Raw genomic sequence first — 26,170 nt, forward strand, 5'->3', positions numbered from 1 at the left:
AATTTTTTGAGAAATGCAGCAAATAAATCTCCCAAACAAATGCTCTACAGTGGAGTTTCTGACAACTCTAAATCTAATTGCTCAGTTTCAGTGGTTGGAGCTCCAATGTGATATATTCTTCAGTGTGTCTGGTAATCGACCACATATTATCACTCAGGGAATCTGCCATGATTATATTGGAATCATTGCTCCTGCAGTGAGCAAGTTTTGACTGGATAAAATATTTTTGTACCCCATCATCCCACATACCTATCTACTCCCCACATGACCTGTACTAAACATGCAGATCAATCTCAGTTTGCAAACAGTTCCCTATTAAATTGCTTTTTGTTATTTTCAAACCATAGAGTGACTCCTAAGTTATTACATCATTGAAAATATGCTCTGGTAAATCTTATCACCTCAGAGTCATTCCACAATAGCTAATATTCTCAATTCTCAATATAATCCATATCACACTAAGTAGTTCCAAGGAATACGTCATATTATTCCTTTGTAAACCATAAGGAATCATGTTGAGTAATTTTCTTGTACCAGAGGAACAAGGAAATGGAGAAAGGGAATCTGCAATTATTAACGCAAAACAATGGTTCTGTTTCAAAATATCAGATCAAAGATAGAATGCACCCAACAACCTAACCCTATCATTGTTATACCACCCCTCCTCCATCTAATATACATACACATAAAAAATAAACAGTTTGAATATAAAATCAGTTGAAAGTCACAGGAGGTGATTCCAAGGCGTAGCTTAATCTCAGGACTTCAGGGACCAGAGGCAGCTGAACCTGCTGCCTCATCATTTATGTTATCTAAACCCCTTGCCTTGAATCAGTCCTATTATAAAGTCATTTTAAATCAGCTTAACAACAACATTCAATGGAGTAAAAGTATCAAATGTTTTAAGCCATGTTTCTAATGAACACAACTAGAAGAACTGAAGAGATAAATAGATGTTTACATTAAGGGAACTTCTCATTTCAAACATCTCAGCGCTTGGTACAATGAATTATTTCTGAAAGGTTATTTTAATTTATTCATGGTTTTGGGGATCTGGGCATCACTGGCAAAGCCGTGCAGATTGCTGGAGAAGGTGGCGATGAGCTGCCTTCTTGCTTCGCTGTTGCTCAACCAGTGAGGGTATTCCCTGAGTACTCTTGTTAAGAAAGTTCCCAGATTTAGATTTTCACCCATAAAATGAACAACAATTTAGTGTATTGAATGTTGCTGCATGAGAAGAACATTGTATATAATGTTATATACCACCATCATATGGAGCATAACTCTTATGCTCCATAAAATGGGTGGACAATGGATGTAAAATACAGTGAGGTTTTTTATCATTAATTTCGGAAGTATCCTGATTCCAACGTTTTTTTCTCACAGTTACGCAAAAAAAAAATCAATTGATTTTGCACATTTTTTTCATAGGCCTTCAACCCCTATGTTTGACCTACTGGAACATAAGTTTCAGCACCAGTGGATAGAGGATCAGAAAATAATAGACGAAATGAAGAAGAGAAAAAAGACTCATCAGGTTTGTTTGCAGGCTTGCAGTAGAGGTACATAATAGAAATGACATATCTCATCGAAAGCGGGCATGATATACAGTTAAAGCAAGGAAATGTCAGGCATATGAAATTATATTATGCCTTTTGTACAAACTAGTTTTCATTGCTTGACATACCACACATCAGCGGGAAAATGTAAATAAATAAAACCAAATCTATACTTTGTAATTCTTGATAACAATCTTCACAGCTCAGCTCGCAAGTCCTGACAACATCCTTGTAAATCCTCTCTGCATTATTTCCAGCTTAGTAAAATTGTTCCTATAGGGGAGATGTCCAGATCTGAACACAGTCTCCCAATGTGGCCTCATCAACGTCTTGCATAACTGTATCATTACAAACCAACTGCTTTGCTCGGCACCCTGACTGATGAAGGCCAATATACCTAAAGCCTTCTTTACCACTTTATCTATCTGTGATGCCTCTTTCAGGGAACTAGATCCCTCTGCTTTACACACTCCCCAGGACCATACCATTCACAGTGAAGGTCATGCCCAGGTTTAACTTCCAAAATGCAATGGTATCTCTTTGGATTTTCCTTTAGCTTATCTGCCAGAGCTACCTCGTGCCCCCTTTTTGCCATCATGATCTTAAGTATGCTTCTAAACCTTATAATTCTCCAGGGATACACGATCGCAGCTGACTATAACTCACCCATGCCTCCTTTTTTCCCTAACGAGAGCCTCAATTTCTCCAATCATCCAGCGTTCCTTATTCCTACTTGCCTCATCATTCACTCTCACTTGAACTCCCACTATGATCAATTTAAAAGCTTTCCATTTTTTCTGTATGTCTCTTTGCCCACAAATAACCTACTCCAATAAATCTTTGCAAATTCTTGTGTAACACTGCATGGTAAGCTGTTCTGGAAGGTTAACTCACATGGAATCCAGAGATACAGGATTGGCATCATGGAAGGAAGCTGAGCATTGTGGCGTAAGAATGCTTTTTGGACTGGTGGACATGACTGGTGATGTGCCTCAGGGATCAATGCTGGCCCCATTGTTGTTTGTGGTTCATATCAACAATTTAGATGCGAATGTACAAGACATGATTAGTAAGTTTGCAGATTACATTGAAGTAGGAGGTATAGCACACAGTGAAGATGATTATCAGAAATTACAACAGGATCTGGATCAGCTTGGCAAGTGGGTTGAAGAATGGCTATGAGAGTGTAATACGCGGTGTTGCATATTAGGATGTCAAACCAGGGCAGGAACTTCAATGGTTCAACAGTACTTTATTGTCTCGTGTACCTAGGTATAGTGAAATTCCTTTTTTGCAAACAGTTCTGTAAGTAAGTTCAGTACAATTGGGTAAGCTAGGTCTTTCCTCATTGGAGTGCAAGAGGCTGAGGGATGATCTTATAGAGGTGTAGAAAATCATGAGAGGAATTGGTATGGTGAAAACGGGAGGGGAATCAAGAACCAGACGTTTTAGGTGTAAGGTAAGAGGGAAAGATTTAATAAGAACCTGAGGGGTAGCATTTTCACTCAGATGGTGGTGGGTATATAGAATGAGCTACTGGAGGAGGTAGTTGAGGCAAAAACTATAATAGCATTTAAAAGACACATGGACAGTACATGAATAGGAAAAGTTTGGAGGGATATGGATCAAACATGGGCAAATAGGTAAAGCTTAGATATGGCATCTTGGTCAGCATGGACAAATTACGCCAAAGGGCCTGTTTTAGTGCGGCATGACTATGATTAAATGTAAAAACTAAAGATCTGTAGATGCTGCTTTATACTAAAAGATAGGCACAAAGTGCTGGGGTAACTCAGCGGGTCAGGCATCATTAGAACTTTAACTTGTGGATCAGCCTTGTTTTTATCCATAACTGTTTTAAAGCTAATAGAACTGTGAACGCTGGTCCCAAAAGACTCACCCATTGACATTTCAATTCAGGTCACACTTTGTTCTCTCCCTTGACGGGCCCTTTATATATTGCCCACAGAAACTTTCCTGAAAACACTTAACAAATTCCTCTCCATCTACACCCTTGGCACTATGTCCCAGTCTCAATCTGTAATGGGAAAAGTTCCTAGTCTTGCAGCTGTCCATAATCACCCATCATATTTGTTCCATTAATTCTGGGTCTATAGTACAATTCTAACAAGGTGATCGCCTCCTTTTATTTCTCAGCTTCACTCATATAGCTCACTGAACAATTCTTCAGTAATGTCATCTTGAACTATTGTCGTGATGTTCTCCCTAATCAATAAAGCAACTCCCCCTCCTCTTTGACCCGCAATTCGATCTCATCTGTAGCATCTGTACACTGGACCATTAAGCTGCCAGTCCTGTCCCTCCCTTGTCGAGGTTCCAAAATGGCTATAATGTCCCAGTTACATGTACCTATCCACACCATGTTGTTTTCACATGTCTTGGTTTTGTGTCTGTAGGCCCACTTTGTGAAGAATTATCAAACCCGTGCAGCATTCTTGAGCAAAGCTGTACCACATGTGGATCCTCCACCAATAGTGCACCCTCTACGCTATCAAAAGGTAAGATGTTCATGTTTGTATTTGTGTTCAAAATTGTTCTGCATGTGGCTCAATCTCTCTTGGCTGAAGCATTGGGCTGGAGAATTAACTCTAATTTATGCAACCAATCTTGAAAAATGGGGTGATATCTCTGGTCCATTGGATCGATGTAATATGTCCAGTAACAACCCAGTCCAGAGGATTCAGCTCCCCATATATGACCACTTAATTATCATGGAAAGATCTCAATTCTGACAAAAGGTCTTAAACCTGAAAAGTAAAAATCTGTTCATTTTCTTGCGTAGGCTGTCTACCATTCTGAGTTTATCCAGCTGTTTCTTTTCTTACTTATGAGTAGCAGAGCGGTGCAACTGGTAGAGCTACTGCCTCACAACGACAGAGACTCGTGTTTGATCCTGACCTCAGGTGCTATCTGTATGGAGTTTACACTTTCTCCCTGTGACCGTGTGGGTTTCCTCCTGGTGGTCCACTTTCCTTCCACATCCCAAAGAAGTGTGGGTTTGTAGGCTAATTGGCCTCTGTAAATTACCCCAAGGATGTAGGGAGTGAATGAGAAAATTGGTTGACGTAGAACCAATGTGAATGGGCGGTCGATGGTTGGTGGGGACTTGGTGGGCTAAAGGGCCTGTTTCCATGTAGTATCTCTAAACTAAAGTTATCATGTTGAAATGAAGATGCTGTAAATTGATTCCCAAAACTAATCCATTATATATTATTGTGCTTTATATTGTCAATAGATTTGTTCTTAACAGTCTACGAATGTGGGTTTTTCATGTTTCATGTGCTGGATCCAGGATCTTCACCAACGCTCTGGGTCTTGGGTAGGGGCTGATGACCAGGATAAAGTGCTGAGCATCATATTTTGAGCTCCATCGGGGTTCTATCAGGATCAATAGTTTAGGGGGCTTATGTTTTCTCAGTGATCCGTGTAAAGTCAATTTTCTCCTGCAGAATGCTGGGGAAAGAAGTATAACAATATTGTCCCTTATCTGCTATTTAAGCAGCTAATGATAAATTATTTTACAAAGCTCTCAAGGTCATTGTATTAAATATTCAACTAACTTTTAATATTAACAAATCTTAAGGAATGTTTAAAAAAATATCTGCAACATATTGCAGCAGAAGAATATAATGGCATCTGGTGATATCAACAGATCCTACGACATTCAAATTTTCGAGCATTTAAATAAATACATTTCCCAAGTTAAATCAAGAAGTTAACACCAACCATTCTGAAAAACAACAATATTCATCACCTTTAACTTCAACTGTAAGAAATGTAAGAAAGACATTTCTCCGAGGGTTTTTCCATCTGGTTTATAATGAATGCTCTGCATTTATTGATAGAGTGTGTGATGGAGACACAGCCATGTTGTGATTCTGGGAATCCTCAGCTTTATATTACAAAGCATCAATTCATATAGGAGAAGAAACAAAGTTTGTTGACTCTATATAGTGCTGAAGCACAGCGAGTGTTTATCTTATTGGATGTTTAGATTGCCATCCTTGCTTTTTTGCTGGCAGAATGTAATCAAAGATAGAAAAGGGGATTTTGCAGTATTATAGTGTGTGCCTGATAATTGTACGGCCTCAGCCATTAAGATAGTGTGATAATTATTGTGATTGTATGTGAATATAAATCTCAGATCTATCTGGTAATATTATAAACAGCAAAAGCAATGCTTTAGAATAGTAAATTATAACCCAATATTAGATTACAGCCATAAATTAATCCTTAGCACATGATGCTTTTTATATGTGTAGCTTTTCTGTCATTTACAATAAAAACAAATTTACATAAGAGAAAGAAAGATTCCAGAATATGATAATGGTATCAAACAGAGCCCAAGTAACACATGTAGGGCAGACTGAGGGGACAAAATTGATTTTCAGCCATATTAAGTTTTCTCAAGGTCTTGGTGCCTGCTACTTGAAAATACTTGGATTATTAATTTAAGTCATATTTGCTCATACTTAATGTCTTTAATAGAGTGAATTGATGGGGTGGGGAGGAAGAGGGCAGAAAGGTAGAGGGACAAATGGGACAAAATAGTTCACCTCATCATTCAAGGAGTACACTTGTAGTTCTGCTTATGAAAGCTCCTACACCTAATACAATGACTTGCCTTACTACAAGATTCACAACATTGTATCTTAAGTAGAATCATTACATTAATTTGGAGGCGTTACTCCATAATATGAAACAAAAGCAGTTTGGAACCTACAATAACACAATATATTACAGGCTGAATTTGTTAAAATCTGCTGCAAGTATTAGTTGTACAAATTTAAAGGATTAGAACAGGAAGAAAATAGACAGGGGGGGACTCAGAAATAAAAAGAATCTTCAAAATTGTTGTCATTGGAATATGCTTTGAAGGAAACAAGCTGTGGCTAAGCCCCATCCAAAATTTCTCTGCATATTACATTTTTCAATTCCTAGGACACCCTGTAAGTATGTGTCCCATTAGCATATGTCAGTAATCATTTTATAAGTTGCCTGTCAGCCCAAGGCTGTTCTACCAGGTAATGTCAAGGAAAGAACACGACCCTCCAGTGTTCAGCAGATTGTGTGAATCGCTGGAGATCTGAGGGGGCAGCGTACACACCATACTCAATCCCTCACCCTCTCCATCGCTTCCTCTGCATTCCTGAAACTCAAACTGCTGGGATATAACCATCTGCTTGCCTTAACGATGGCATCCTTGGTCTATTCTGGAAATTAGGTGGATGATAACAATTCCAGACATAAACAAATGAAGAATGAATATATATTCATTAGGTGCCTTTAAGAATCAGGCTTAAATGTGCTCAGTACAATGGTGTGACTGCATTGTGTTGCAATGAAAATGACAATTTTCCAGCAATTACTGACCTTCCCTGCCAAACCCTTATCTCTTATTCACTTATACCTATAAAAACTCTTACTTGCCTTCAGCTCGGCCATCCTCTGCTTCAGCCCTCATTTTTGTTCTTGAGCTGAAGGGACAGAGTGTGAATATGACAAACCTGTACATTGCCAGATGCAGCTCTAGCACATAAAGCTGGTTATGGCCATACTGCCAACTGGTAAAACAGCTCACCTCGTGGGTATCACCTTGAAATGAAGAGACAATCCCAGGCTTAATATGGCTACTGTAGACTGTCATTTTAAACTCCTTTTCCTTAACCCACATGTCCAGTAAAATAATGCAGAGCTTGGTAGATTTGGTCAATAGGATTGAGATCCTACACCTTATTTCTTTCCTTATATCCAAAGTGTTAATGTTCCAATTCCCCAACCTCCAAACATGCACCTTTCTTTAGTTTCTCTCCCATCTACCCCCAGGAACTCCTGTAACTCATTCATACAGATAAACATATCCTGCGCCTTTGACTCTGCTCCTAATAAATTGATGGAGAGCTAACTTTCCTTCCTGGCTCTGCAGTGGCTGCTACCTCAAATGATTCTTGCTCCGATCTCCCTATTCTGACTTTCCCTCTTTGCAGTTGTCATCATCACCCCACTCAAATCGCTAACACTATTTGCTGCAAACTATTGACCTATTTCCAGAACCACTTTGCCTGCTTATTCTGTTATCTATTCCATCAGGAACTTAAGTATGCCCATCAATGTCTTCTCTTAACTGCACTGTTCCACTGAGTTTCTTCCATTCATCTATATGCTCTCATCAACAAACATGGTGTCACTATCCAAGTGCATGCTGATGAAACCCAGCTTTATCTCTTCACCATTTTCACTGACCCTTCACGAATCCTCCACTCTCTCCAATTATCAGTGTTTGCCCAGCATCCATTGATGGATAGGCTGTAATTTCTTCCAACTAAATATTTGGAAAAACAAAACTTCATCTTCAACCTCATCATAAACTCCTGTTCCCTCGCTACAGGTTTCATCTCTTCCCTTTCTAAAGCTGAATCAGTCTGTTCACAATCTTGGTGTCTAATCTGGTCTTAAGGTGATTTCTGAACTTCTGTATCTGGAAGTCCAACTTTGCCCTGGTCTCAGTTTATCTGCTGTTTAAACCCCCAATCCATGCCTTTGTTGGTCTGGATTTGGCTCTTCCTGAATGTTCCTGGCCTGTCTTCCTCATTCAACTCTTTGTAAATTTGAGATCCAAACCTCTGTTGAGTGTCTCCAAAGTAACACCTCCCATTAACTATCAGTTAATTGCTTGTTGAATAAAATTGCCCACACCTTGATTTTATGATTCACTTCTTTTCATAGTTTTGCTCCTCTTTAACTCTGTAATCTCTACTAATTAATACCCAATTTGGTAGTATATCTAATTGAGCAACTCAGGTTCAATCCTGACATTGTTCTAAAAACCTGCGCGGACCAACTGGCTGGAGTTTTACGGACATTTTCAACCTCTCACTTCTGAGGTCTGAGGTCCCTACCTGCTTTAAAAGGGCATCGATTATACCGGTGCCCAAGAAGAGTAAGGTGACGTGCCTCAATGACTATCAACCAGTGGCACTAACGCCGGTGGTGATGAAGTGCTTTGAGAGGTTGATCATGGAGCAAATCAACTCCTACCTCAACAAAAACCTGGACCCACTGCAGTTCGCTTACCGCCACAACAGATCAACGGTGGACGCGATCTCGCTGGCCATCCACTCCGCTCTGGACCACTTGGACACCAAAAACTCATATGTCAGGCTGTTATTCATCGATTACAGCTCGGCATTTAACACAATCATCCCCTCCAAGCTGGTTACCAAACTCGCAGAACTGGGTCTCTGCGCATCCCTTTGCAATTGGATCCTCGACTTCCTCATTCACAGACCACAGTCTGTTCGTATTGGTGGAAATGTGTCAGCCTCGATAACAATCAGCACGGGAGCACCTCAAGGCTGCGTGCTCAGCCTCCTGCTGTACTCACCCTATACTCATGACTGCGTAGCCAGTCACAGTGCGAACTCCATCATCAAGTTTGCTGACGACACCACTGTTGTGGGGCGTATCACTGATGGGGATGAGTCAAGAGTATAGAAGAGAGATCGAGCAACTGTCCATATGGTGCCAGCGCAATAACCTGGCCCTCAACACCAGCAAAACCAAGGAACTGATTGTGGACTTTGGAAGGAGTAGGAGGGGAACCCACAGCCCCATTTATATCAACGGGTCGATGGTTGAAAGGGTCAAGAGCTTCAAATTCCTGGGCATGCACATCTCTGAAGATCTCTCCTGGTCCGAGAACACTAATGCAATTATCAAGAAAGCTCATCAGCGCCTCTACTTCCTGAGAAGATTACGGAGAGTCGGTTTGTCAAGGAAGACTCTCTCTAACTTCTACAGGTGCACAGTAGAGAGCATGCTGACCGGTTGCATCGTGGCTTGGTTCGACAATTTGAGCGCCCTGGAGAGGAAAAGACTACAAAAAGTAGTAAACACTGCCCAGTCCATCATCGGCTCTGACCTTCCTTCCATCGAGGGGATTTATCGCAATCGCTGCCTCAAAAAGGCTGGCAGTATCATCAAAGACCCACACCATCCTGGCCACACACTCATCTCCCTGCTACCTTCAGGTAGAAGGTACAGGAGCCTGAAGACTGCAACAACCAGGTTCAGGAATAGCTACTTCCCCACAGCCATCAGGCTATTAAACCTGGCTCAGACAAAACTCTGATTATTAATAACCCATTTTCTGTTATTTGCACTTTATCAGTTTATTTATTCATGTGTGTATATATTTATATTATGGTATATGGACCCACGTATCTGTTTTGTCTACTATGTTCTGTGTGCTGAAGCAAAGCAAGAATTTCATTGTCCTATACAGGGACACATGACAATAAACTCACTTGAACTTGAACTTGAACATTGGGTGCTGTCTTCACATTCTCCCCATAATTGCATGGGTTTCCTTTCAATCCAATCCAACTTTATTTGTTAAGCACTTTAAAACAACCAATGTTGACCAAAGTGCTGTACAGAAGAATAAACAAGACATCATAAACAGACAACATAACAGCAAAATGCTTTACATAAATTAAATAATAAGTTCCATTACAAACCATAGAAAAAGGTTAAAAAAAAAAAAATGAATAAAATGGACACAACACATTTAGGATTTAGAGTTCAACACAAACGTCCCCCCACAGCAGAATCAAAACTTTCCACTGTGGGGAAAGGCACCAGAAAGTTAAGTCCTCTTCCTCTGTGAGACATCCTTTGGGTGCTACAGTTTCCTCCCACATCCCAAAGATGTGCACAATTGGAGGTCAATTTGTCCTAGTATGTGAGGGAGTGGTAGAATGGAGTTGATGAGAAGAAATCACATTCTGAATTTAGACTTTGGGTAAAATGGGTGGTTGATGATGTACATTAATTTGGTGTGTTGGAGGATCTGTTTCCATTTTGCTATGAATAACCTTCTGAGGTTTCTTCACTCCCTATTTATGGTTTCTTGACCACCACTGAACTGCAATAGAAACTCAGATGCATCCGTACCACCATGAGATTACCACACATTCTTTGAAAATAAATTTACGCTAACAAAAAAAACAAAAACATTTGTATGGTATTTTTAGAACATTCTAACTCCTAGCATTTAAGTTATCCATTAAAACAAATAAACATGATTCTTTTTTTAAAGTCTGCAGATGTTGGAAATCAAAATTATGACCAGTAAATGCTGGAAACACTCAGACATTCAAGCAGCATATCTGGGAAGTGAAACATAGCTAACCAGTCAGGTCGAACTGGTTTCATCAAAATTAATTTATTTTTTGTTGTTTTCTGAAAAAAAACTTCATTTGAACATCTCAAAGCAAATTAAAAATTAATTGAATGTTCTCGTTACTACAGTTCTTATTCATCCTGAGTGTAAGACAAACATCATTACAAAATTAATCTACTTCCTTACCTGCGAGGCTTGACTTCCTCTGTATTGGTGTAATTAGCCTGTGATTTAGTTAATGGTGTTGCTGTTAAACAAAGCCAGAGATTTCTGTTCAATGCTTACACTCTCAATTCAGCAGGTCAACTACCACAGTTTACCCATAAATATGGTGAGAACTACTTATTTTTGTACATCGATCTTCCAACTAATTATTTTTACAGGATTATTTTATTGCCTAATGACCTGAAATTAAATACAGTTTGCTGAAATAATTAGATTCAATAAGAGAAGAGAAGAACCTCATCTTTTTCATGATACTAGAACTTTTTACTGGTAGCTTAGTTAAAATCAAGATTTATCTCAGTAGGTAATCTCTAAATCTCCCACTGAGATATGATTATGATTTTCCAATGATTTAATTAATCCCACATCTAGCTTGGAGACAAAATATTTTCTTTAGGATTTAGAGTCACAGAGACATACAGCATGGAAACAGGTCTTTTGGCTCAACTCGTCCATGCACAATAGGTTTTATAGCAAAGCCATTTGCTCATGTTTGACCAATATCCCTCTAAACCTTTCCTATCCATGTACCTATGTAAATGTATTTTATATGTCACCATTGTATCCGCCTCTGCAGCTTCCTCTGGCAACTTCTTCCACTTACATACCACCTCTACATGAAGAAATAACTCCTCAGGTCTCTTTTAAATCTTTCCTCTCTCAGCATAATTTGCGCTGCAGGTCAATAACACGACTGTGGGGCTAAAGGGAGTGGAGTGAAAATTAATTCAACAGGAAAATAATGGGGCACCGTATTTGATCTTCACAGCAGCACATTAGAACAGTAGAGAAAGTTTAAATTAATCAGCTTGCTATTTAGTATGACGGAATGGAAAAATATAAATTAGAACTATTTCCACTGGAATAAAAGCAAGGAAGGATGAATTGATAGAGATATTTAAAATTAAGAGATTCAGCATGTTGCATGGAAATGAATACCTAGAAGTTCATCCCCATTTGCTAGATATACTGCATAATAATGGCAGTTGAAGTTAATAGAATGTAATTTCATAAACAAAGTAAAATGCATTAATCAGCACTGACCAAGGATAAATGCCTGACAAGAATGTTTTCAATAAATGAGAGATCTGGAGCAAGGGACAGAGGTGTAAGGTTAAACAAAAAAAATATTCGAACAAAGAAAATAATTTACACGGAGAGTTGTAGCAGAGACCATGTCAACACAAGGTTAATGTCGGTAGCTTGAGGAAAAGGAAATAATGTTCTGTAGGGATGGTTGGAAATATAGGGATCATAGCAATCAATCAGTTGTAGGATTAGGTATTTTAGGTGTAAATCTTTGTAATTGCAACTTTTGCTCATGGACTTCCTTTGACATGGAAAAACTTTCCAAAGTACTTCCCAAAAGTGTAAAAAACACAGGCAAAACTGGCTATTCAAATAAATTGGATCCAGCAGCTCATTCTTGGTTCTTAATGCTGTTTTTATATCCCAAATGCAAACTAGATACTTATGGGTTTAAATGTGAAACTTGCATTATTCTTTAAATATTCTAAGTTCAGAAGCAGATTAATTCTCCTAGACGTTAGCCCCTCAGTTCCTGAAAATTCTAATTTCTCACTTAAAAGCTCTGACTCAGGTTTTCAGGTTACGCCTCAGCTTTATATGTCTTTAGCACACATCGTGTACTGTTGAGGTTTCTGAGAAAACCCTAAAAAATGAATAATTACCCTTGGTGGATTGAATGCTGATGCACTCAAAACCTTACTAGATCTCTCAGTGTTAGGTTATGAGGAGAAATGAAGTAAGCTTATATTCCCAAACATATAAAAGGTTACAACTGATGTTCGAAAAGAATTGATGGAGTAGATCCAAGGATTGATGGAGTAGATCCTGACAGTAGCAGTATCCAGGCCATTAAGATTTAACCTGGAGATTAGGCTGAAACTAGAAAACAATTCTTCAAGCATAATGTGGATGCATCCAACTTTTTCCCACAAAAAGTACCAGCTGGTGACTCATTTATCAATTCCAAATTCAGGGGTTCAGTACATTTTTGCTGTTCAAGCGTTTTGTTATTAAAGGATGTTATTCAGGGGTGGACAGATGGAATTAGGACAGGTAGGCCATGTTCCCTCTGAATGACAGGGTACAGTTAAGGGATGAATGTCCTATACCATGTTCCTGTTTCTTTTCAAAGATGATTATTGAAAATAGAATGGCCTAGATTTTGCTCAGAATTTACGACTTTAAGCCAGAACTGCTGCAAAGGAAACTTCCTCAACAAATCTGGGTCTAGACCAGCAAGATCTCATGCAACACAGAGATCGATTATCGATCGAATTACGATGCTTGGATACAAGTCACACCCACAAAGCATAAGCAGCAGCTAAAATTGTCAAACAGCTCAAATATTTGTGAATTACAACAAAACAAATCTTCTGATCTCAGATTTTAAATTATTAATCAGTGTCAAAGAGCCATACAGCACGGGAACAGGCCCTTCGGCCCAACTTCCCCATGCCGACCAAGCAGCCCCACCTGCTCTAGTCCCACCTTCCCACCAGGCCCATATCCTTCTAAACCTTTGTGCTGCTTTTTGAGAGAGATATTTACATTCTTCCAACATATGCCTAAGAAATCTAATTTCTCACTTGGCCTTGGCTCTGTTTTCATTGTTATGACCCATGGGTATGCCCAAGATTTTTGGCAACTTCTAATAGCAGTCAATGTCTCTCTACCTATTTCATCAATTCCTTTCAAAATCCTAAAACCCAAGACTATAACTTTTATATTCCAGGGTACAAAGCGTGCCTTATCTCTGCTCAGAATCAAACCTAGTGCAATCTTGTAAGATTTTCTCCATTCAAATATTATGACAATTATGCTCATGGCAACATGGCCAAACCACAATCGAAAAGTAGCCCTAAAACATTTGGGAGTCAGTCGAAAGACAGCCTCTCCTAAAATGACTTGTTTGAGGACAGTGGACTATATATAGGATAATTGGGAATTGGCCTTGTTCCCCTTCATTCAAAGCCAGGCAACTTAATGTTTCCAAGAAATTCCAAGTGGACAGAAATTGATATCATGCTAATTTATCCAGGCACAATGAGGAATTTGGTCTTCAGACTCAGATTCAGATTCAGAAAACTTTATTGTCTGTCGTAACAGAAAATCTTCTTTGACGTGGCTCAACATACAACCAGGACAATGTACTGATAAGCAGTCATACAACACAGATTTCTGCGAGCACACACAGTGCAGGTTACTCCTGTTTTTAAACATTAGGACTCCTCTTGTATATCTCTGTTTGGTATGCATGGAATCTCAGCAACAAACTTAAATTATCAAAGGATACTCTATGTGCTTTTGAAGCAATTGCTTTTCAGAAACAAGGTTAGACATGGCAATGTTGAAACCGTACTGCATTTACACAATTTCATACTTACATCTTTAATAAATTCAAAATAGTATTAGCAGTCTCTAATGCTGAATGTAAGTCTTCTGGTCAGTCATTTGGGCCTGTCCCACTTATGCGATTTTTTTCGTAGACTTGCCGACAGCCGTCTTAGCTGCAGCAGGCCGCCGAAAATTTTCAACATGTTGAAAATCCTGCGGCGACCAGAAACAGGTATGACTCTTTGGGCGACTACTCACGACCATACAGGCGACATGTCGCAGGGTGACAGGTCGCCGCTGGAGCTTCAACATGCTGAAACTTGAGATGTTTCTACAACTTGATTGGAGTCCACCAGTGGTAAATTAAATTGATTTAGAAAGGCACACGCCTATTTATATAAGGTCCCACAGTTGACAGTACATGTCGGTGCAAAAACCAAGCCATGAAGACAAAATAATTGTCCGTAGACCTCCGAGACAGGATTGTGTCGAGACATAGATCTGGGGAAGGGTATAAAACAATTTCTGCAGCATTGCAGGTCCCGAAGAGCATGGTGGCCTCCGTCATTCTTAAATGGAAGAACTTTGGAACCACCAGGACTCCAGCAGTCGGGGGAGAAGGGCCTTGGTCAGGGAGGTGACCAAGAACCCAATGGGCACTCTCACAGAGCTCCAGAGTTCCTCTGTGGATATGGGAGAACCTTCCAGAAAGACAACTATGTCTGCAGCACTCCACCAATCAGGCCTTTATGGTAGAGTGGCCAGACGGAAGCCACTCCGAGGTAAAAGGCACACGGAGTTTGCCAAAAGGCACCTAAAGGACTGTCAGACCATGACCTCTTTGGAATTGAACTCATTGACCTGAATGCCAAGCGTCACGTCTGGAGGAAACCAGGCACCGTTCATCACCTGGCCAATACCATACCTATGGTGAAGCATGGTTGTGGCAGCATCATGCTGTGGGGATGTTTTTCAGTGGCAGGAACTGGTCAGGATTAAGGGAAAGATGAACGGAGCAAAGCACAGAGAGATCCTTGATGAAAACCAGCTCCAGAGCGTTCTGGACCTCAGACTGGGGTGAAGGTTCACCTTCCAACAGGACAACAACCCTAAGCACACAGTCAAGACAACACAGGAGTGCCTTTGTTACAAGTCTTCGAATGTCCTTGAGTGGCCCGGATTTGAACCCGATCGAACATCTCTGGAGGGACCTAGAAATAGCTGTGCATCGACGCTCCCCATCCAACCTGATAGAGCTTGAGAGGGTCTGCAGAGAAGAATGGGAGAAATTACCCAAATACAGGTGTGCCAAGCTTGTGCCATACCCAAGAAGACTTGAGGCTGTAATCGCTGCCAAAGGTGCCTCAACAAAGTACAGAGTAAAGGGTCTGAATACTTTTGTAAATGTGATATTTCAGTTATTTCTTTTTATTTACTTTGCAAAATTTCTAAACACTTGTTTTTGCTTTTTTTATTATGGGGTATTATCTAGTGTATATTGTTGATTTAAAAAAATGAATTTAACCCATTTTAGAATAAGGCTGTAATGTAACAAAATGTGGAAAAAAGTGAAGGGGTCTGAATACTTTCTGAATGAACTGTAAGTCACTCCAACATCAAGTGTATAGTTCCTGATGTGTGTTCTACAGACAATGTGATTGCCAGTGTAAAATCAATGCAAGATATCATAGACTCATAGATTCAGCATAGGAGCAGACCCATTAGTCCACTGCATCTATGCCAACTATCATGCCTATCTATACCAATCCCATGCATTCATTTAATATCCCTCTGCCTTTTTCCCTATCATTGATTAGGCTAAAGGTTTCTCTATGATAGAGTATTTTAAAAATAATAGAAGTTTCCACGCCTTTAGAATAACAATAAAGTGAAGAGTATGTGGGATTTTCTTCTGGATATGATGAACATTTTAGTGATAGGATGAACAGGAATATATTTCACATAAAATAGACTGGGAATAAATGGGACAAGATAGCGACTGACACAGAAAGGTTTATGACCACATGTGGAGGAAGATAACAATATCAGGACCAGAACTGTCATTGGGTTCAAAGAACAAAGACTTTAAAACACTTTGCAGGGATAATGGAATAAGAACAGAAAGCACTGGAAACTCTCAGCAGGGCAGGCAGCAGCTGTGGAAAAAGAAGCAGAGTTAAGTTTTGAGGCTGAGACCCTTCCTCAGAACTGGAAAGGTGAGTCCAGAACATTTTTACCTTTGAATCAGAATGTTACCTATTTTAGTACCACAAAGGAATCTCAACATATAATGTATGATCTGCTCCGGTTCAGTGTTATAATGTTATCCTTCAGACAAGTTGTTAAAACAAACTCCTGCGTATCTGCTCATGCAAGTAAAAAATGCACAATTCAAACCAAGGCAGTTGGGTCCCGATCAACATTCCTTCCTCAAAATGTCACCAATGGCTGTTTTTGGCAATTTATCGTACATGATAGTTACATTAGCTTGCACGTCATTACTGTAGATAATTCCTTGTATGTTTGGCACTTGAAAATATTTTGCTGACTAAAAGGAAGATGTTTTACGAACAGATGAAAGGGAATGAAACTGTGACATCCCCTCTTTTGCACCAAGCTGACATGTAAATGCTTGTAAATAAAACGGTCTTTAAAATAATGGACAGAGAATGCCATGCAAATGCATTAAATGTTCAATTACTACCAGCAGTATTTTTTAGCCTTGGCTCTACTGGAAATAGAAGCAGTAATTATTAAACAATTAAAGTGCTCAGAACAAGGTTTGCAGCACCACAGTAGGGAGAGAAACATTCTGGTAGCATCGAGATCCAACTCCCTGTCAAAGTGTTTGTAACATCAAGAGCCAACTCCCTGTCAAAAGTATGGTGTTCGCAATCTATCGTGTGCTTATTAATTATCATTTTTACCATTTGGAGTTCACATCCTAGGCCATTCTAATAAAATATATATGATCTATCTTCCCAGGCGTTGTGTGATAAAAATACAATCTGACCTCCGAGGTGAGTATGTAAACAAGCTAAGAACAGAGTATGGAAAACAAATAACTTCTCCAATATCCTCACGAAGAGTCCAGTAGTTTCTGGTTCACATTAAATAATGAAATCCCACAAAGAGAAATCCTAACATGATTTCTAATCATTTATATTAAATTAAATGAGAATGCTCAAGGAAAAGGTAATTGAAACCTTTCATGGCAGGAAGCATCCTCTCCCTCTCACAGAGGAAATACACTCAACCAATTTCCAGGAGTTCCTCAGGTATAATGTGGCTGGTTTGGATTGTGCTAGCCATCGGCCAGCTCTGCTGGTCTTGATCCAAGGTATGTGCAGGACCATGATATATGACTGCCACTGCCTAGTTTTCTGCCATGAGCTTGCACCATTCTTAACAGGGAGGTAAGCCAAAAGAGCATAAAAGTGCACCTCAGTAGAAAGGACTGTAATTCTCACCTCAATAAGATTATCCCTCAGCCTCCCGGGCTCCAATAAATAAAATCCTAGCCTGCCTAAGCTCTCCCTTTAACAATTCCTTTGAGTCATGGCAGTGAAGAAAGCTAATGGCATGTTGGCCTTCATAACGAGAGAATTTGAGTATAGGAGCAAAGAGGTCCTTCTGCAGTTGTATAGGGCCCTAGTGAGACCACACCTGGAGTATTGTGTGCAGTTTTGGTCTCCTAATTTGAGGAAGGACATTCTTGCTATTGAGGGAGTGCAGCGTAGGTTCACAGGATTAATTCCTGGTATGGCGGGACTGTCATATGATGAAAGAATGGAGCAACTGGGTTTGTATTCACTGGAATTTAGAAGGATGAGAGGGTATCTTATAGAAACATATAAAACTATCATGGGACTGGACATGCTAGATGCAGGAAACATGTTCCCGATGTTGGTGGAGTCCAGAACCAGGGGCCACAGATTAAGAATAAGGGGTAGGCCATTTATAACTGAGATGAGGAAAAGCTTTTTCACCCAGAGAGTTGTGAATTTGGGGAATTCTCTGCCTCAGATGGCAGTGGAGACCGATTCACTGGATGCATTCAAAAGAGAGTTAGATAGAGCTCTTAGGGCTAGTAGAATCAAGGAATATGGGGAGAAGGCAGGAACGGGGCACTGATTGTGGATGATCAGTCATGATCACATTGAATGGCGGTGCTGGCTCGAAGGGCCAAATGGCCTACTCCTGCACCTATTTTCTATGTATTTATGTAAACATCTTCATAAATCTTCTCTGCATTCTTTCCAGCTTAATGCCATCTTTCTCAAAGCAGAATGTCCAAAACTGAACACGATACTCCAAGTGTTGCCTCATCAATATCTTGTATAACAGTAACATAACGTTTCAGCGTATATACTGAATTTACGGACCGATGAAATCTAACATGCCAAAAGCCTTCTTCAATCCCTATTTATCTGAGATACCACCTTAAGGGAACTATGCACTTGTATTCCACGATCCCTCTGCTCTACAGTGCTCTCCAGGGCCCTGCCATTCACAGTAAAGGTCCTGCCCTGGTTTGACTTCCCAAAATGCCACGCTTCACATTTATCAGAATTAAACTCCCTAAGCCATTCCTCAGCTCACTGCCCAGTTGATCAAGATCCAGTCATAGGGAGATACTGCACGAAAACAAGCCCTTCAACCCATCAACCATCAAAGACCTATTTATACTAATCCTACATTTGTCCCTTTTCTCTGCATATTCTCATTGATTTCCCTCAGGTTCTACCACTGTATATGCTTTATAGTAGCCAATTAATCTACCAACCTGCGTTGGGAATGTGGGAGGAAACTCATCATACGTTGGAAATCGATGTAGTCACACAGGGGACCTGCAAACTCCACATATACAGCACCCTGGGTACGGATTGATCTCAATCTCTGGCACTGTGACGTAGTGGTTCTAACAGCTGTGCAACTGTGCCAACGTCGCGCACTAGAACATTTCTGTAAAATAAATAAAATCTACTGAAGTTGCAGCTTTAGTTCTTGTAAATAAGTAATATAGATAGCTATAAAATTAAATTAAAAACTGTAAACTCAGCTTTGAATGTTATTTCTCAACTTCTTAACCAACCAACAGTGTTTAGACAATAGCTGTGAATAATTCTGATTGGATCCTGTTAGAACCTCCAGCTGAGGTGATTGGTTCCACTAACTTCATTCCTGCCCTATCAATAGCCTGGTCAGAATTTTATCCAATCAAACATGGCAAAAGGCAAAACACTGCAGATGCTGGAAATCTGAAATAAAAACATAGATGTTGGAGCTTCTCAGCAGATCAGCCAGCATTCAGAGAGAGAGGAAGAATGAATGAGCTGAAACTCTACTTATTCCGTTTCCTGCCTCACAAATGAACAAACAGGCCTGCTGGTGGTCCCTGGCACTTTCTGATCGAAGATGCAACTTCCAATTTCATTGAAAACCTTAGTTTTCTTTGCACTCTCCTGGCAAGCCTCCAATGAGCATGGAACACCAGTTACCAGCTTGAAATAAGACAACAGAATGTGTACAGCATGAACGTATTCCTCCACTGATCCAGCATCATTTCCAGCACCACTTCCATTGTGCTTCACAGGGGTTACTATCATGAACTGTAAACCAACATCTTTACCCCAGTCATAAACATTAACGCTGTACACTGCTTAATGCAAGCTGCCTGTTGCTTGTTAGTTTTCCAATTGTACAATTTAAAAGCACGCTCCAGCCATAGCAGCTGGTGTCACAAGCATCTCATCTTTGATGTCAAGATATTTTCTGGTGTCAGTAAATCCGTTTAACTGCGTTTTGCTTAAATTTTCTCAAGATGTTAGCATGTTAACATACCTTTGAACCAAAATCACTAATTTATTTCCTATGGTGGCCAGCACTGGTCCAATCAGCCCATGAGGAACTGAATGTGGGTGGAAGCGAACAATCATCTCTCTGTCACAGAACCAGAACTATTCAACTATCACCCCAAATATTTTGTTCCTTCTCAATAATTCCACTGGAATGTTAAGATCAGGAAATTGAACCTTTCAGAGGGAATGATACATTCTTCACTTGTTTGACTCACAAGGAAAGCAATAAGTGTTGAGGAGCACGCCAACTAAAGAAACCTTCTACCCAAGGGCCCAGTTTTAGACTTAGGGTCAATTCAGTAATCCTCCTTTTGGCTCCCGAAACATATTATGGATTCAAACTGGCTCAGTGTGGTCTGCACACCTCAATAACACTGATCGGTTTTGAAGCCTAACAATTCTAGTCGTGGTATGAACATACAGATAGTTAATCAAGGCCTTGCAGGCTGTAGGAAAGAAATATAAATCACCTGCCAAGCTTTTTGTAGTCATATTGAAAACACTTTTCGGTGTGAGAAGAAAAAGCTTTCAATTTTGTCAGACAGATTTTGAAGTAAGCCATAATCATCAATAGGCCCAAAGAAAGTGATGAGGCTTCTCACCTGGGCTCCGAGCGCAAGCCTCCAATTAAAGAAAAATTGTTTGTTTTTAATGGTCTTTTACACTGACAAGTGGGCAATCATTCCAGCACCGGTAGCTGTCAGGGATCCAGGAAAATCCTCAGTTGATAATGCCCAATGCTTCCAATTAGGAGCAGAGCCGCTCCTGGAGCGCTAACGATTCCCCAGTCTCCACAGGCCCTCGATCAGACTTTTACTGCAAATTACTGACACAAAACAACTTGTATTGATGGCGGAACATGTCGTCCGTGGCTGCTGAGTTTAATGAGGCGATGGAAGTTTGGTTTTGCTGAATTTCTTTGTTTGACAGCTGCTTGGGAAGAGGAGTGTTGACCTTATAAAAGATTTAGTGATTCTCATTATATTCTGTCAAGTAGTAGAGTGATGTGTTTCTAAGTAATTTGCATCCAGGCTCCTTGTGCATATTTTTGCAGAGCATTTCTATATCAAAAAAGTAACTGTTGCAGTCTCTCCATCAGTTTTTTTTAAAAGTGCTTGTCCGAAAGCTGCTTTCCAATGCGAGGGTGGAGGAGAGTGAAGTAAAGGAAACAAATATATCTGTGCCAGTGTCCACCTCGAAATGGAACTTAGAGTTTTAGTTTTTTGTGGATATATTATAAAACTAACAACACATAGTGGCAGATGGTGTACACAGCAGGGAATACTGGTGATAAGAGTGGTTCTGTATCTGTGACGTTTTCTGACACAAATCTAGACCACTTGCTGAACAAGACTGTAACTATAATAGGTTTTGTGGGTGTGATTATTTTTAACAAGTTGTCAGCAGCTCTTGAGAATTGTTGATAATTTTTCCTTTTGTTGTTTTTCTGTATGATGGACCATGCTGGATTATCAGCGGTCTGTGACTGCACTCTTTGGTGGGTGGGTGGTGGGTGGCTGGTGGGAACACAACAGAAGAATGCAATTAGCGATTGCAAACAAGGTGTAATTTCTTCTTGCTGGCTATTCAATCTGTCGGTCCTATTACTTGTTGCGGCCTGAATAGCCGAGGATGATTGTTCTGGTGGCATCACTTGGGCAATGTCACACAAAACACCTGAAAAGGAGGAAGAGCAAATTTGGAGTAACTCAGTAACTCTAGCCTATTTTTGTTGGATACATTATATTTCAGAAATATTTCCTTATTCCATTTTATATGACCCCCAACATTACAGTAATTTCTCTAGTTAAAAAGAATGCTATTTTGGCTATAAAGCACCTTAGAGCATTCAGAGGTTGTGAAAAGCACTATATAAATACAGAAAATGCAGGAAAGAGTCAGCAGGTAAGGCAGTATCTATGGAAAGAGAAACAGAATTAATGATTCAGGTTGAAGAGTCTTTGCCAGGACTGGGAAAGTCCGAATTCTGATGTAGTGTCCTTAACCCAAAACATCACTCCTGAGTATTCTCAGTATTTTATGCTTTATTTCATCATATTTTTATTTTATTTTTCTGTATTTTTTCACTGTGTAATGCATTTATCTCTTGGAGTTATTAATTCATGCAATATTTTTATTTTTAATTATCCACTGACATCTCTTGTGATAATTCAACTAAGACTCACTTCCCTTTTCTTCCCGTTTTTTCCTATTGATTATACTGTAACAGGTGAACGTTGCAGTGGTATGTTTTAGGAAATTTTGAATGTGGAAATTTATCATGTGGGAGATGGCCGTTTATTCCATCTTTATCACATGAGCCATAGACTAATCCTACCTCACAACCATTGGCCTGTAACGCTAGTGCCTGCAGCACTTCAAGAGCTCGGCCAAGCATTTTTCAACGTGACCAAGGTTTTTTAACTTGCAAGGATTAAAACACAAATTCCACATTTTTGGCAATAAACATCTAAAATTTTCTAAACTTCTGTTTAGGGTTTTATGGTTAGGTTGTGAAATGTCAGTGTGGATGGAAACTTATAGCTCTCTTTTGATCTTATTCCAATTGTGGATTCACTGGAATTCCAAACTAAAAGTTGGAAATAGCCAAATTATTACTCTACACTTTGGAGATTGTAACTATTCAGATGTTCCTGATATTTACACAATGAAGACAAAAGAATATCAGAGATTGGGGGAGAACAGTAACCTCACCGCTCTGGTTATGTAAATATTGCAAACTGTAAAATATTTGTCAGCTGTTTACATATTATCAATCAATTCTAGATTGGTTATAACCATCAGGCTTGAATAAAGTCATGTCCATTTTGGCCTCTTCCCAAAGTGAACCTGAGTGACAAACCAAATGATTCCGCTCTTTGTGACTGGGAGTAACAACAGACCCCCTGTACACACACAAATTGTAGGTTGTAGCAAAATGCTGCATTACAGAAGGATTGCGCAGCATCTTTATTACTATGTGATCCATATTCAAAGCCGCCAAACATCTTTCCCAGTCATTTACTGATTTATATCCACATTAGGGAAAATGTTGTATTAAGATTTTCCGTAAAGGATTCCAATCACCAATGCTCTGTTCTCCAAGGACATTCCGTAACTGGACATGGTTTCAACAGCACTGTTGCAGAGGACAAGTGAAAATAACTCCCTCTGGCCATGAAGGCATCGTGCATCACACACCAGGGAACCACACAGTACTGGACCAATGGATGTGCTGGACTGTAGTAGAGTAGCCAGGGAAATAAGATAGTTGTGTTGTGAACATCCCAGGACTTGTTGCATTAGTTAGTTAGTTTAACACTTTGGGTGCAATGTTATAAATAGTTTTGTTACCTTAAAATGATCTATTTTTTAAACATTGTGACATTATTCTTCAAGTAAATCCTCTGCAGCTCAGTCTATGGATGTAACACCCTCTGTGTGAAAACATCCCCCCTCAGATTCCTATTAAATCTTCCTTTCACCTTAAACCTATGCCCTCTAGTTCTTGATTCCCCTTTCCTGGCGAACAATCTTTGTGCATTCACCCTATCTATTCCCCTCTTGATTTTATACACCTCCGTTGGACCACCTATCAACCTCCTGTGCTACTACTCTGCCCAATCTCTCCCTATAGCTCAGGCGCAGTTTGTACAGTTTTATTCGTTTTTCTATTTGAATGCATTGTTTGCTGTTATAGCCACTTCAGTCAAACAATGATGAATAATGGCAGCAATCAAACAAACCTCTTTGTTTACTTTTCTCTTTATTTCCTTGCAACATTATTTTTGGTGACATTTGCTCCATTTCATTGAATTACTATCATATGTTCTTATGAAGGGAGAAATAGAAAACCTGAGAAACGTTCCTCAATTTGTAGCTTTAAAAGCAGACGGAAAAATAACAGAATTCAAAGGAAGTAGCATCAAAGTCTGAAAGGGAAGAGTTGAACAACCTTTATGTTAGCCTGAATGAAAAGGTATCAGGAAGCTAGAGAAAAAGCTATAAACCTTGTGATTGTCTTATTAAAATTAATGCGACAGAGAATTTATGTTCAAAAAGATACATTGGTTTGAAAATTTAAAAAGCAATCAAATTTTGAGATTAATTTAGAGATACAGTGTGGAAACAGGCCCTACGGCCCACCGAGTCCGCAACAACCAACAATCACCGTTGTGAAATTATGAAACTTAAACTGTTTTTATAAATTGTTTAAACGGCTTTGTGTCTTTTCTTTTCAAGGGCTATAGGTCATGGAAACTATTCTTTAATTACCAGACTGGATGTTGACGATCATTTCTTTAGGCAGGTTACCTTTACAGACTGACCATGGATGTAACGTTTGATTGTTTTTGCAGATTGGCCCTCACCTGGATACATTCCGTAGTGCTGAAGCTCGGCATGCAGCTTTTAGAGCAAACTGGCTGGATTCTGCAGCAAGGAGCGGTCCCAATGGCGAAGGTGTCTATGCCCTTAATTAAATCCATCCCTAAACCAACTAATTTCTTCAACTTGCAAATAAATAGATTATAACTTGTGCGCATTGATACTTGAAATATGTAATGATTTTAATATGGAGTCAGCATTAAATTCATTCTTCAGTTATCTGACTACATTGGGTTTGTTTGTAAGTTCATACTGCCAGTGAGCAGAATGTCCTTTACTTCACAAAGCGGCCGTTGTTCACAAGGTTCGGCAGATTGCGAATCAACCGGACGATCTGATGCAGTCTGCCTTGAAGAAACTCTGATCAACTTTACGGAAAAAACGTAACAATTCTATATTTACTAAATATTGATTACCTGATGAAAGACAACATCTCCAAACCATATCGTGAAAATGAAAACTTGTGGTGAGTTTGGACCCAGGGGCAGTATGGGATGGGAGGAGAAGTGCAGAAAATTAATTCTTCTGCCTTAATGTGTCATGAGCATGAGCCAAACCCAAAGCCATTCAATCGATGTCTGACCCTGGCCATGCTGCCAATGCAGTAATGTGTTGAATGGAAAAAAAGACAAAGTGCTGGAGTAATTCATCAGGTCAGGCAGTATATGTGGAGGACATGCATAGATAATGTATCAGGTTGGGACCCTTCTTCAGATTCAGGATTTCAGGTACCTACATTCTATCTGTCATTTCTCAGTGCACCAAATCCGTGTGCACGCTTCCAGCTCATTAATAGGCATGCAGTCAAATCTAGTCACCAGTTGTCTTGCAACTGGATCAATGGGGTAGGAAAAGAAACAGACCTCTTGCGAGGGAAATCTAATCCAGCGAAGTCCTTGACAAAATGTTTGAAGCATTTTCTTGCCATCAGAGAGAAAAGTATCAGATCCCATGGCAACACAACCACTTGGCATCTCGGTTGCCCTGGACAAGTTTGGCCGAAGGACCTGTTACCGTGCTATACAAGTCTATCCCTCTATGACTAGTCCAGATTATTAATAAAATACTTCAAAGATGTCTGCATTGCCCACACCATGGTACCGATAGCAGCTGGATAGATCACCTCCTAATCTATCATCTCCATCAATGTAGCCTCACCAATTTAGCATTAACAGGAATGTTGTCATAAGAAAAGCAAAGCAGAATGATGTGTACCCACTACCTTGTTCTGGGCTGGCCTAAACCAACTATTATTAGTACATGTGAACAGACTCTTGGCTGCTCTCCCAACAATAATTAGGTTTATGTTTAGGTTTAACATTATTATTGTCATGTGTACCACGGTACAATGAAAGGTATCCAAACAGATCAGATATACCACACACAATTAAGTCAGACTCAAGTACAATAGGTGGAGAAAATGGGAGGATACAGAGTGCAGAATATGGTTCTCAACATTCTGACGCATCAGTTCTATAGACAAAGTCCAATATCCACAATGGTGTACAAGTGTATTGGACAGTACCCTCGCTTATCGAAGGACCATTCAGAACATGGAAATGGTGTAATCA

The 26,170-nt window shown here is 39.7% G+C and overlaps 1 protein-coding gene across 2 annotated transcripts in view; it reads left to right on the plus strand.

Moving 5' to 3' along the window:
- cfap77 (cilia and flagella associated protein 77) overlaps window positions 1-24,818 on the plus strand; it is a 156,662-nt gene extending 131,844 nt beyond the window's left edge. For both annotated transcript variants that reach the window (XM_033049386.1, XM_033049385.1), the window contains exons 5-7: window positions 1,432-1,537; window positions 3,977-4,078; window positions 24,572-24,818. In XM_033049386.1, the coding sequence (XP_032905277.1) occupies window positions 1,432-1,537; window positions 3,977-4,078; window positions 24,572-24,694 (331 nt within the window). In that variant the 3' untranslated portion in view covers window positions 24,695-24,818. The remainder of the gene's footprint in view (window positions 1-1,431; window positions 1,538-3,976; window positions 4,079-24,571) is intronic.
- Window positions 24,819-26,170: the final 1,352 nt, after the last annotated feature.

The sequence above is a fragment of the Amblyraja radiata genome, chromosome 32, assembly GCF_010909765.2.
Source record: "Amblyraja radiata isolate CabotCenter1 chromosome 32, sAmbRad1.1.pri, whole genome shotgun sequence".
NCBI classification, from domain to species: domain Eukaryota; kingdom Metazoa; phylum Chordata; class Chondrichthyes; order Rajiformes; family Rajidae; genus Amblyraja; species Amblyraja radiata.